Here is a 13,200-nt window from a genome sequence, read left to right on the forward strand (position 1 = left end):
GCTGAATACGGAGAATGAGCTTCTCTGATGCTGCGGAGTGCCATGGAGAGGATGTGAAGGTTTGTCCATGACGGAGAGATGTTTGCTCAGTGATCTCTGGTCCCTCACTGACTCAAACGTCTCCATCCTCAGTCCCAGGGTGTCACCAGCATTCTTAATTCGTTTAATAATCACATCCCTGGCACTGATGCTGGTCCCCCAGCAGACAAAAGCAAAGTAGATGTCCACAGACTGGTAGAAGATCTTGAAGATCTTGCTGCACACACTGAAGGAGCTGAGCCTCCTCAGGAAATACAGTCTGATCCTTCCACTCTTGTACACTACATCTATGTTGGTATTGCATTCTAGTTCATTGTTCAAGTTTACACCCAAGTACTTCATTTTAATGCCTTCCCCGATGATGGGAGTGGTGGTCCTGGTCCTCCTAAAATCCACAAATAGCTCCTTAATTGTGGTAGTGTTGAGACCTAGATTATCTCTGCTGCACCAGTCCACAAAATTGTTGGCCAGCTCTCTGTACTCCATCTCCCAAGCATTATTAGTATACCTTACCACCGCAGAGTCATCAGAGAAATTCTGCAGGTGGGATGATCCAGATTTGTACTGGAAGTCAGAGGTGTACAAGATGAACAGAAAGGGAGACAACTTTACAACTATATTAAAGTGTAAAAAGAAATAAATTGCTGTTAATAAAATTAAACAAATAAACTGTTTACTCACCAATAGCTTTTCGGATGAGACAAGACAAACACAGTGTCAAACATAGAGAAGGAGGAAAGCTACATGCCACTACACACACATGAAGAATGACACATGGTCGATTGGGTCTTTTGCCATCCATCCATGAGTGGGAACTAAACCCACACTGCCCGCACCAAAGTCAGGCGAGTGCACTACTACACCATCAGTGACCCTTCATGAGATATACTAATGTCTAAATTTGTGGTCAATTTCCAAATTATTTGACTCAAGGGGACTGATGCCATGAATATGAGATAAAGATCACAAATGCATCCATTTATAATCCTTCTCAAGCTGTGCCCAAACTACATGCACGTGTCATTTCTTTTTTGCACTATCATCATTCTTTTTCATGATTCCCTTCAAATCTCAAATGAAGGTCATACTGTATTGTGTATATAATACGGAACCAGGGAAAGTCACTACAGTGGTCATTATAATGTTGCCACTGCACTCCTGTGGGAGTTCATGGTTATGTGTTTAGGCCAGTAGGGACTTCATTATATCAGTGCTCTAACCCTATCTTACCCGACTATCAAGGGGACTTTTAATTGCAACAAGTCATTTTTCAAATGTTCATCAGACCTTTCTGATCAAATTTCAGGTCAACTGACTATGGAGCAACATACCAGAAACTGAATGACAAAGTTGGAGCAAAGACAATACTCAGTTATTTGTACGTGAGCCCAAACAACAAAAGAAAGGTAATACTACTCATTTATTATATACTTTACTGAAATGCAGCAGCTGAAATAAGTATTTAACACGTCACCATTTTTCTCACTAAATATATTTCCAAATGTGCTATTGACCTGAAACTTTCACCAGATGTTGGGAACAACCCAAGTGATCCAAACATCCAAAGAAAGTAGAACAAATAAGATCAGAAATTAAGTTGTGTGTAAAAATGTGAAATGTCACAGGGAAAAAGTATTGAAAATGTAAAGAAAGGGAGGTGCAAAAAGGCATGGAAAGCCAATAATCAAACAGTTTGGGGCCATAAAACCTAATTGGAAAGCCAATCATACCACCATACATTTGCCTCGATCAGGTGCTCCTCGCAAGATTGCTGACAGAGGAGTGCAAAGAATAATCAGAAGAGTTTTCCAAGAGCCAAGGACAACCTGTGGAGAGTTTCAAAAAGGCCTGGAATTAGCAGGTACTGTTGTCAGAAGGAAAACAGTGAGTAATGTACGTCGCCGCCATGGCCTGTATGCACATTCACCACACAAGACCCCATTGCTGAAAAACAAGCATGTCAAAGCTCGTTTAAAGTTTGCTGAATAACATTTGGACAAGCCAGTTAAATACTGGGAGAACATAATGTGATCGGATGAGAGCAAAGTTGAACTGTTTGGATGCCATAATGCACACCATGTTTGGAGGAGCACATCACTCTAAAAACACTATACCAACAGTGAAGTTCAGAGGTGGGAACATGACGGTGTGGAGCTGATTTTCAGCAAATGGTACTGGTAAACTATACATTGAAGGAAGGATGAATGGGCAAATGTACAGAGACATTTTTGACAAAAATCTGCTGCCATCTACGAGGATGATGAAAATGAAACGAGGGTGGGGGTAATATCCAAAACATCCTGCCAAGGAAACTCTCAATTGGTTTCAAAGAAAACAAAAAAATAAAGCTGCTAGAATGGCCCAGCCAATCACCTGCATTGAATCCAATTCAAAATTTATGGAAAGAACTGAAACTCAAGGTCCATAAAAGAAGCCCACGGAACCTTCAAGATTTGAAGACTGCTTGTGTGGAGGAATGGGCCAAAATCACATCAGAGCAATGCATGCGAATAATTTCTCCATTCAGGAGGCGTAATGAAGTGGTCCTTGCAAACAAAGGCTTTTCTACAAAGTGTTAAATAAATACCAGTTGGCGTGTTCAATACTTTTTCCCTGTGTCATTTCAATTTATTATGCACAATTTAATTTCTGAGTTTATTTGTTCTACTTCCTTTTTATGTACGGAGTACTTGGGTTGTTCCCAACATCTGGTGAAATTCTCAGGTCAATAGCAACTTTGGAAATATACTTCATGAGAAAAATGGTGACGTGTTAAATACTTATTTCAGCCGCTGTATATTCTACAATAACAAGCAATGTGTTTTATTAATATTTTTTTGTCTACAACACAAGCACTTCCAGAGAGGTTGCTGGTGCGGCACTGTAAACCCCAGAAATTCATTGGCCCTCAAAGTGCCAACCAATAATCAGTCGTGCTCCTACCAACAGAGTTTTAAAACTGATTCTTTTCCCACTCTAAATTTTGTATTACATGATTAGTCACTCAGAACATGACCATTGTCCACCACCTACACAGGACCACTTGCACATGAATAGGGCACTTCATGCCCTCTAAATTCTCCTGCTATCTTGTTTGATAACATTAAAATATTGTCCTTGCTCATGTTCGCCCCTGAACGTTTTTCATTTTACTGTATAATAGTTTTGAAAATAGTTGCTATTTAAAAAAAATCTTGCTAGATACAGAAACAAAAACCTAGCAAAACATATGATGGAAGGAAACTCAAAATGTTATTACATCCATGGGCTCCAGAGCTAAGACAGCCATTGACTATAAGGATTCGATAAAAGTAATAAGTAATGGATTATATATGACAATACTATGTCCAAATACTGAAGCCGCTTAAAATTTTGTTACTCTTAGGTTCATAATATGTCCTTAATTGTAGATGCAATGGTTCTAAAAATTCTAACATTAAAGCCTTATGATTGTTACACTTACAGATGCAGCTGTAAATCACATTTATAAAATGTACAAACTTTAAATACTGTACTTTCCAATGAACCAACAAATTAAAAAAAAAATTCAAATAGCTCAAAACAACTGGCAAACCTGCTTTTAAGGGGAACTAGATAACGCACTCATTCTCTGACCCCCCGATGTGACCCCATGTGACCGCTGATGTTGGAAAACAAAAACCTCTCTACTGAGCCAGTATAGAGCAAGTAAATTAGACTTCTGTTGCTGCTCGGGACAGAGAGAGAAAATTGCTGTTGGACACTGACAGATAAACGTGACAGAAAACTACAAGAAGAAAAAGAAAATGGAGTAAGCCATTCAAGAAAATGTGGGACACAACAAATACGTGAAGTGAAAGGACAATTATTGAATAGAGCATTTGGAAAGTGAGTGATGAGAAAAAGCAATACAGTGGTATGACCAAGGCTTCTCCCATGAGATAAACAAACATCTAGCGGCAACAGGGCAATTGCATAAATTTTCATGCTTAGGTAGTCCATAAAAGGATACATTACTGACGTGGCATTTTTAGGTGTCTGACTAATACTTTTATATGGTGCATCATGAGAACAAATGGTTGGGTTTATTAAATGCCAGCTGAAAAACATCAACACACAGATTGCTGTATCTTGCAAATGGGCAAAATCAAAGGCCTCAAATCGTTTGAAACCAAATAATGTTCAACGAAAGCATCTTTACAGCAGATGAATTTGACGAAGAGTTTTTTGGAGAAAAAACTATTTTCCTTATGAATGTCTTCACTAAATTAACCAAGGTTTGGGTGTTTGAGAAAATGGCTTGCCCTCATTTTACTGTGTGGATGTGAATTGTTCAAACAAAAGAAAAGCTTCACGTGGCTTACACAACAACAGTAGGGTGTTTGAAGGATGATTTCATGTTACATGAAGCCTCTCCCAATTTCAAGTGTCACTGTCTTGAACTGTGCCACTTGTAGGTGCAAACGCAGACACACATATTTCATGCCCTTGAACTGTATTTCAATTGTCAATGGTTTTAATAAAATCCACCCACCACTAACTCATATTGGCCGTTCCTCGTTGGTACTCCCAAATTACAACCCCGATTCCAATGAAGTTGGGACGTTGTGTTAAACATAAATAAATACAGAATACAATGATTTGCAAATCATGTTCAACCTATATTTAACTGAATACACTACAAAGACAAGATATTTAATGTTCAAACTCATGAACTTGATTGTTTTTAGCAAATAATCATGAACTTAAAATTTTTGGCTGCAACACGTTCCAAAAAAGCTGGGACAGGTGGCAAAAAAGACTGAGAAAGTTGAGGAATGCTCATCAAACACCTGTTTGGAACATCCCACAGGGACAATTGGGAACAGGTGGGTGCCATGATTGGGTATAAAAGGAGCTTCCCTGAATTACTCAGTCATTCACAAGCAAAGATGGGGCGAGGTTCACCTCTTTGTGAACAAGTGCGTGAGAAACTAGTCAAACTGTTTAAGGACAATGTTCCTCAACGTACAATTGCAAGCAATTTAGGGATTTCATCATCTACGGTCCATAATATCATCAAAAGGTTCAGAGAATCTCGAGAAATCACTGCAGGTAAGCGGCAAGGCCGAAAACCAACATTGAATGCCTGTGACCCTCGATGCCTCAGTCGGCACTGCATCAAAAACTGACATCAATGTTTAAAGGATATCACCACATGGGCTAAGGAACTCTTCAGAAAACCAATGTCAGTAAATACAGTTCGGCGCTACATCCGTAAGTGCAACTTGAAACTCTACTATGCAAAGCAAAAGCCATTTGTCAACAACACCCAGAAACGCCGCCAGCTTCTCTGGGCCCGAGCTGATCTAAAATGGACTGATGTAAATTGGAAAAGTGTTCTGTGGTCTGACGAGTCCACATTTCAAATTGTTTTTGGAAATTGTGGATGTCGTGTCCTCCGGGCCAAAGGGGGAAAAAAACATCCGGACTGTTATGGACGCAAAGTTCAAAAGCCAGCATCTGTAATGGTAAGGGTCTGTTTTAGTGCCAATGGCATGGGTAACTTACACATCTGTGAAGGCACCATTAATACTGAATGGTACATAAAGGTTTTGGAGAAACATATGCTGCTATCCAAGCAACATCTTTTTCATGAACGTCCCTGCTTATTTCAGCAAGACAATGCCAAACCACATTCTGCACGTGTTACAACAGCGTGGCTTCATAGTAAAAGAGTGCGGGTACTAGACTGGCCTGCCTGCAGTCCAGACCTGTCTCCCATTGAAAATGTGTGCCGCATTATGAAGCATAAAATATGACAACGGAGACCCCGGACTGTTGAACAGCTGAAGCTGAACATCAAGCAAGAATGGGAAATAATTCCACCTACAAAGCTTCAACAATTAGTGTCCCCAGTTCCAAAACGTTTATTGAATGTTGTTAAAAGAAAAGGTGATGTAACACAGTGGTAAACATGACCCTGTCCCAGCTTTTTTGGAACGTATTGCAGCCATGAAATTCTAAGTTAATGATTACCGTAATTTTTCGTGTATAATGCGTATTTGTGTCCCCCAAAAATACAGAAACTGTCAATGAAGCTCACGGACAGAGCCGTACACACTTCTTCAAGCCACTTATTTAATTGCCTAAGCCATCTGAAACATTCATCTCCATATCGTACCTTTGGGAGAGGTCCACTTATGAAAACCTCAGCATCCAAACATTGCACTTTTATTAGGAGAGCAATGAAATCTCGCTTCAGTACCTTTGATTGCTGCTTGACAACATCCATGGCTCCTGTGTGTAAAATGACAGATTTCACAGTTGGGTGCTGATTAGTGATCTCCAGGATTTTTTTTTTTTAGAGATATCAGACACCATCGTCATTGGTAAAATACAGTAGAGGTTAATAGGACCATGGGGAAGATTAATAATAGTCTGGAGAGGTTCATATAGCTTTAAAATATGTATAAATAATACAAAGAAAATATGTAGGCGCTATTTCACAGATTTCACCTATTGCAGGGGTAGCCCAGAACCTAACCCCTGCGATAAACCATGGATTACTGTATATACGTAGACAGTGCTTTTATAAACAAGGACAATCGTAGACTTACATCTGCCAAAATTTTAGTGATTGTTATCATGTGCAACGGTTTTGCATGCATAATATACATTCGTTAGAAAAAAACACACACACAGAAGGTATAGTTTATCAAAGTAATATAACGAAAATAATATATAATCAAAGTAAATACAAAGTAATATATATATATATATATATATATATATATATATATTTGCCTAATGTCTGCAAATGCCTGCTTATTTCTAGTCATTCTGGTTTAATGGAGGCAACTTGATGTGCGTTAGCATTACTATTTGACACATTCCCTTGTAAACATCTGCTTAGGTAATGCATTTCACTGTTAGAGAGTGGGTTGGGTTCCTGCAGACGCAACCTACCCAACGTGGCGCTCTGATATGCATATTAGATTATATACAACTACCAAACTCATGTATGTCATGACTGTGAAATGTTGATTAGCAGTAAAGTGCAGTCTAATACGACATGGAACGATGCTATGGACTACTACTAATAATAACAAATGTGTACTTTGTTACTGATGTAAAGCTCAAACAGTTAACATGCTTGAAACAAACTGAAGTGGTACGGTGACCCGATTGGTTAGCACATCTGCCTCACAGTTCTGAGGACCCGGGTTCAAATCTGGCCTCGCCTGTGTGGAGTTTGCATGTTCTCCCCGTGCCTGCGTGGGTTTTCTCCGGGTACTCCGGTTTCTTCCCACATCCCAAAAACATGCATGGTAGGTTTCAGTGAAGACTCTAAATTGTCTGTGTGAGTGTGAATGGTTGTTTGTTTTTGTGTGCCCTGTAATTGGTTGGCAACCATTTCAGGGTATACCCCGCCTCCTGCCCGCAGTTATCTGGGATTGGCAACCAGCATAACCGCGACCCTAGTGAGGATAAGCGGTGTAGAAAAGGGATGGATGGATGGAAACAAACTGAACTGAATACCACACGAAAAAAATTAAAATCTGATCTATAAAATGGTACATATTTGGAGGACAGCCAGCATTGAGAATTCTTCAGATGAGCTTTCTGCACACAGACTTACTCAGGCAGCAAAAAGTTGGCCAAAGGTGTGACGACCTTTGTCAGAGTGATGTGCAGTCTTTAGGAGAGCAGAAGGTGGCAAAGTGAGTGAGTAGCAAGTGCATCAACTTTAATCTGTTCTCTCGTCTGCCCCAGCAGTAGGAATCGGACCATCACGTTTGATGGTAATTTCTCACTCTGCTTTCTCTCTTTCAACCCTCGATATGCTATTCAATTCCTTGATTTTATTTGCTTATTCTTTCCAAAATGGTATTATCATTATTTTACCCCTGCGACCTGCATTACCAGGAGACACCACGCACAATTGTTTCAAACACTAAGTCTGCAACAATAACACAAAAGTCAGTGTAGTAAATAGCAAATCACAGATCCTCATACATTCACTCTGATATGTGTTTAAGTGTGTGCAATTACCGTATATATATGGATATGCAGTATATGAATCACTCATGTATATGTGTTTCAAGCAAAATTATACCACAAAGGAGAAATCTTTTGTCTGCTAGCTGTGGAATTTACATCAATCAACAGAAACTATGAACTTCCCCAGTTACTCCTCCCCCAAGCTCAGGACGGCATGATCGGGGGAGGGGTGTTGAGTTGCCATTACTTTTGAAGTAGTGGGTCCAGTCATGGGACCCACTACTGATGGTTATTTCTAGAATATGAATCAGTAGTCAATTTAACTTAAATAAAAAAAATTGCTTTTTTAAATTTATTAAAAAAAATTTAATATACACCTCCCCATCTCCCAATATCAATGTGTGCTTAATTGTTCAGGCTGGACACTGTTCATGAAAAAAAAAAAAACTTTTTTCACAATGCATACCTTTGGTATTCTCTCCAAAGATTATGCTCTTAACGGATACCGAAGTGGAGAACAGTCTTCTCATCAGTTCTGATGAAGGAGCAACATACCAGAAGTACCGGCTGAACTTCTATATCCTCAGCCTGCTCTTCCATCCCGAGCAAGAGGACTGGATTCTGGCTTATAGTCATGAGCAAAAGGTAAGGGAATTAGTTAATATTCATTTTAATTCTTCAACAGCAAAATGCCGAATCTTTCACTCAAAACAGAAGGTGATCAGTTTTAAATACTCAGATTAAGTTGGACAGGTCCCAAATCCTGTCACAGAAGCATTTCACCAGAGTTGAGCAAATACTATTAAAATGTACTTTTTTCTTTGCGGCTATGGTAAGATACTTTTTCCAATTTGACAATATTTCAGAGTATTTTGTCACGGTTTGTACCAAACTGTATTGGACTGGACCCAAAAGCAGACTGAGACTGAGGAAGCAGTTGGAAGGGGTTCATTAGTGTGACGCGCGAGTTCAAGAATTCCAAGGCGTGATGGTGGTCCATGGGAGAGGGAGCGTGTGGGAGACTGGTGCGTGAGCAAGTGAATGTACTTGGCAGTGTGATTGGACCGAGCATCATGGCAGGAGACACAGGAGGGAACCGGAGGAGGAGGAAAAACAGGAAGTAAGTTCAGGCATGGATATCAGGGAATCTATTTTTACGATCCTGAGCAAAGATTTGGACGGTGTACCGCGTAGGATCGAGAATACGCTGGTGCTGGAACAGAGGAACAGGCAAGCTTAAGTGCAGGCTGTAATGAGTGCTGATTGGGACCAGGTCCGCAGGCTAGGAGTAGATTAGTGCTGGAGAGAGAAGGAGGAAAAAAGAGGCACAAGGTGCCACCCACGCTTCGCAGAGGAACTGCAGGGCACAGATTATGGCAGTACCCCCCAACCGACCCCCACACCCTCAGGCTTCCCAGGGTGGGCTGCATAAAAATCCCCGATGAGAGTGTCATCTAAAATGATTTTACGGGATATCCAGGCACAATCCTCTGGACCACAACCCTCCCAGTCCAGTAAGAACTGAAGCCCCCCACCCCGGAGCTGTATATCAAGGATGTGTGACACAGTGAAGGCAGTATGGTTGTCGATGACTCGGGGCGAGTAGGGGGCATGGGCGGAGGTGCAAGAGCACCGGTGGAAACAGGCTTGAGCAGCGATACATGAAACGTGGGATGCATCTTGAAAGACTTTTAACTGTACCGATGTGGAGTTGATGATTTTGGTGATAGGAAAAGGCCCAATGAAGCGTGGTGTGAGTTTATGATTTCGTTTGCAGAGGTAGGTCATGGGAGGAGAGCCCCTCCATCTGACCCACCTTGTATTCCAGTATAGGGGAGCAATGAAGATCCGCGAACCGCTTGATTCTTTCGGCCGAACGAGTGAGAGCTGCCCTGACGTCCTTCCAAATAGTATGGAGCCAGCACAGGTGTTCCCTCACCAACGGAAATGCCACAGGATGCTCCTTCTCCTTAAATAGAGGGGGTTGGAAACCATAACATGCCATGAAGGAAGACATACCTGGTGAGGGAGTTGTGGCCATATTCAACCCATGGGAGAAAGGTGCTCCAGGAGGCAGGATTACGTGCAGCAACACAGTAAAGAGTGGCCTCCAGATTTTGATTTGCCCACTCCATCTGGCCGATGGACTGTGTATGATAGCCAAAAGACAGACTGGCTGCTGCGCCCACCATCTTACAGAACTCCCTCCAGACCTGGGAAGAGAACTGAGGACCACGGTCCGAGAGAATGTCTATGGAAATTCTGTTTGAATACATGAAGGACAAGAAGGATAGCGGTCTCGAAAGCAGAAACTAACTTAGGAAGGGGTATGTAGTGGACACACACAAACAATCTATGGCAGAAAGAATGACAGTGTTTCCTTCAGAGGTGGGTAGGAAGTCTAAGGCAATGTGGGACCAGGGGCGGCTCGGGATGGGTATAAGGTGCAGCAAGCCAACTGGGGGCAGATATGAGCCTTTTTTCTGGGCACAGACGAAGCAGGCTAGGACGAACTCCCGGGTACTGTATCTTTCACCAGGCTGGTCTATCAGAAGTGTTGTTGGAAGAATTGGAGGTTTCGGGGGATTCCGGGATGACAGGTGAGTTTTGAGCTTTGAACCCACTGAAGCACCTGAGAGCGGGCAGACTCGGGCACGAAAAGACAGTGAGGAGTTCCGGTCTGATTGGTCTCTCTGAGCCACCTTAAACACTTGTTCGATCTCCCAGGTAGCAGCCCAGACAAAAAAGGAGGAGGGAAGGATGGGTTCAGGCTCCTCAGAGATGGAAGGAGGTGAATGGAGGCGAGAAAGGGCATCTGGCTTGGTATTGCGAGACCCCAGACGAAAGGAGAGGCTGAAATTAAAACGGCTGAGGAACAGTGTCCAGCAAGTTTGACGGGGGTTCACCCGCTTAGCAGTGCGGAGGTAGCCGAGGTTCTTGTGGTCTGTCCAAATAACGAAGGGAGTTCCGGACCCCTCCAACCAGTGCCTCCATTCCTCCAAGGCCCATAAAATTGCCAGCAGCTCACGTTTACGTCGTAGTTACGGTCGGTGGGTGACGAGTGACGGGAAAAGAAGGCACAGGGGTGGATTTCTGGGTCTGTGGGTCCCGCTGGGAGAGGATTGCTCTAGCTCCAGTGTCCGACGCGTCAACCTCAACCATGAACTAGAGGGAGGGGTCAGGGTGTTTCAGGATAGGAGCACAGGTGAACAGTTCTTTGAGGCGGTTGACGGCTTGGGAAACAGCAGGTGTCCATTGAAAAATGGGAGTTTGTAGAGGTAATGCTAGTGAGGGGAACGGCCACTTTGCCGTAGTCCCTGAAGAATCTGCGATAGAAGTTTGCGAAACCCACGAAGCATTGCAGCTCCTTGCGGTTGGAGGGGATGGGCCAGTTGACGACTGCTTCGATTTTGGATGAGTCTGGTTGTAGTTGTCCCTTTGCAATAATGTATCCCAAAAAGTGTACAGAGGTGAGATGTGAGAATTCATACTTTTCGGGTTTGACAAAGAGGCGGTTTTCCAGGAGGCGCTGAAGAACTTGTTGTTGTTGTCGATGTTCCTCCAGTGAGAGGGAGAAAATGAGGATGTTGTCTAAGTAGACGAAGATGAACTGGTTAAGCATATCTCGGAGGACGTCATTGATGAATGTTTGAAAAATGGCGGGGGCATTGGTTAATCCAAAGAACATGACCAGATATTCAAAATGTCTGGGGTGGATATTGAATGTTGTTTTCCACTCATCCCCCTCCTTAATGCGGATGAGGTGATAGGCGTTGCGCAGCTCCAATTTGGTGAAGATCTGAGCGCCGAAGAGGGGTTCAAATGAGGGGTCGATGAGGGGAACTAAGGAGAGATCGAGTGGTGAGGCTGGTGGCTGACACCAGCCTCACCGGGAACAGCGGGTTAGCTGGAGTGGTTGTGCCCGTAGAGGGTGCTAGACTGCGGGATCGGCTCTCTTTTTCTCGATCCCTCTCTCTAAGTCAATTGTCCATCTTTATGGCTCGAGAAATTAGCTTCTCTAAGGAAGCGGGCTCATCTCTAGCCGCTAATTCATCCTTTCGTCATTCCGACAGCCCTTTAGAAAAAAATTCCAATCTGGGCCGCCTCATCCCACCCACAGTCACCTGCCAGAATCCAAAACTCAGTGGAATATGAGCCGGCAGATTTGGAACCTTGCGTAAGGGGCAGGAGCCGCCGAGAGGCCTCCCTGCCCTTAACAGGGTGGTCAAAAATGTTCTTCAATTCGGCGGAGAATAATTCGAAGGAGACAAACACCGGTGAGGAATTATGCCACAAAGCAGTCGCCCACCTAGCAGCTCTTCCCCGCAGGAGATTTATGACGAAAGCAATTTTAGCTTTATCGGTGGGTAACTCAGAGACTGCAGGTCAAAAACTAGCGAGCAGTTCAATAAAAACTGCCCACAGGAACCTAAATCCCCATAGAACAGTTTGGGAGTGGGAACGTGAGGTTCCTTGTAAGGGAGTGGGTGTTGGTTGGAGGCAGCGGGCTGGGAAGGAACACTCACGGGGGGTTCTGTGAGGCGGGGGTTGCCGGAGTGCATCTGAGCGGAAATGACGGATACTTTCTGTGTGAGGGTGTTAATAGAGTCTATGATTTGCTGAAGAATATTTTATCCTGTTGGCCGATGTGGGCGCCTTGGTGGACGAGCGCTTCCCTCACTGCTTCCGGAGTTGCTAGGTCCATAGTGGCCAGAGTATTCTGTCACGGTTTGTACCAAACGGTATTGAACTGGACCCAAAAGCAGACTGAGACTGAGGAAGCAGTTGGAAGTGGTTTATTAAGGTGAAGCGCGAGGTCAAGAATTCCAAGGTGTGATGGTGGTCTGTAGGAGCAGGGAGTGTGCGGGAGACTGCAGCGTGAGCAGGGGAGTGAACTTCACAGTGCGGTTGGAGCGAGCGTCGTGGCAGGAGACGCAGGAGGACACTGGAGAAGGAGGAAAAACAGGGAATCAGATATCAGGGAATCTACTCTTACAATCGTGAGCAAAGAGTCGGCCGGTGTACCGTGTAGGAGCGAGAATACAGGAGCAGGCAGTTGTAAGTGCAGGCTGTGATGAGTGTTGATTGGGACCGGGTGTGCAGGCGAGGAGGTGATAAGTGCTGGTGAGAGAGAGGGAACAAAAGTGGCACAAGGCGCCACCTATGCTTCGCAGAGGAAATGCAGAGCACAGATAATGA

General features: G+C 43.4%; 1 protein-coding gene across 3 annotated transcripts in view; it reads left to right on the plus strand.

Annotated features, from left to right (window-relative positions):
- LOC133403790 (VPS10 domain-containing receptor SorCS1) overlaps nt 1-13,200 on the plus strand; it is a 250,256-nt gene that overhangs the window by 143,057 nt on the left and 93,999 nt on the right. For all 3 annotated transcript variants that reach the window (XM_061679044.1, XM_061679045.1, XM_061679046.1), the window contains exons 3-4: nt 1,346-1,445; nt 8,488-8,646. In XM_061679044.1, the coding sequence (XP_061535028.1) occupies nt 1,346-1,445; nt 8,488-8,646 (259 nt within the window). The remainder of the gene's footprint in view (nt 1-1,345; nt 1,446-8,487; nt 8,647-13,200) is intronic.

The sequence above is a fragment of the Phycodurus eques genome, chromosome 6, assembly GCF_024500275.1.
Source record: "Phycodurus eques isolate BA_2022a chromosome 6, UOR_Pequ_1.1, whole genome shotgun sequence".
NCBI lineage: Eukaryota > Metazoa > Chordata > Actinopteri > Syngnathiformes > Syngnathidae > Phycodurus > Phycodurus eques.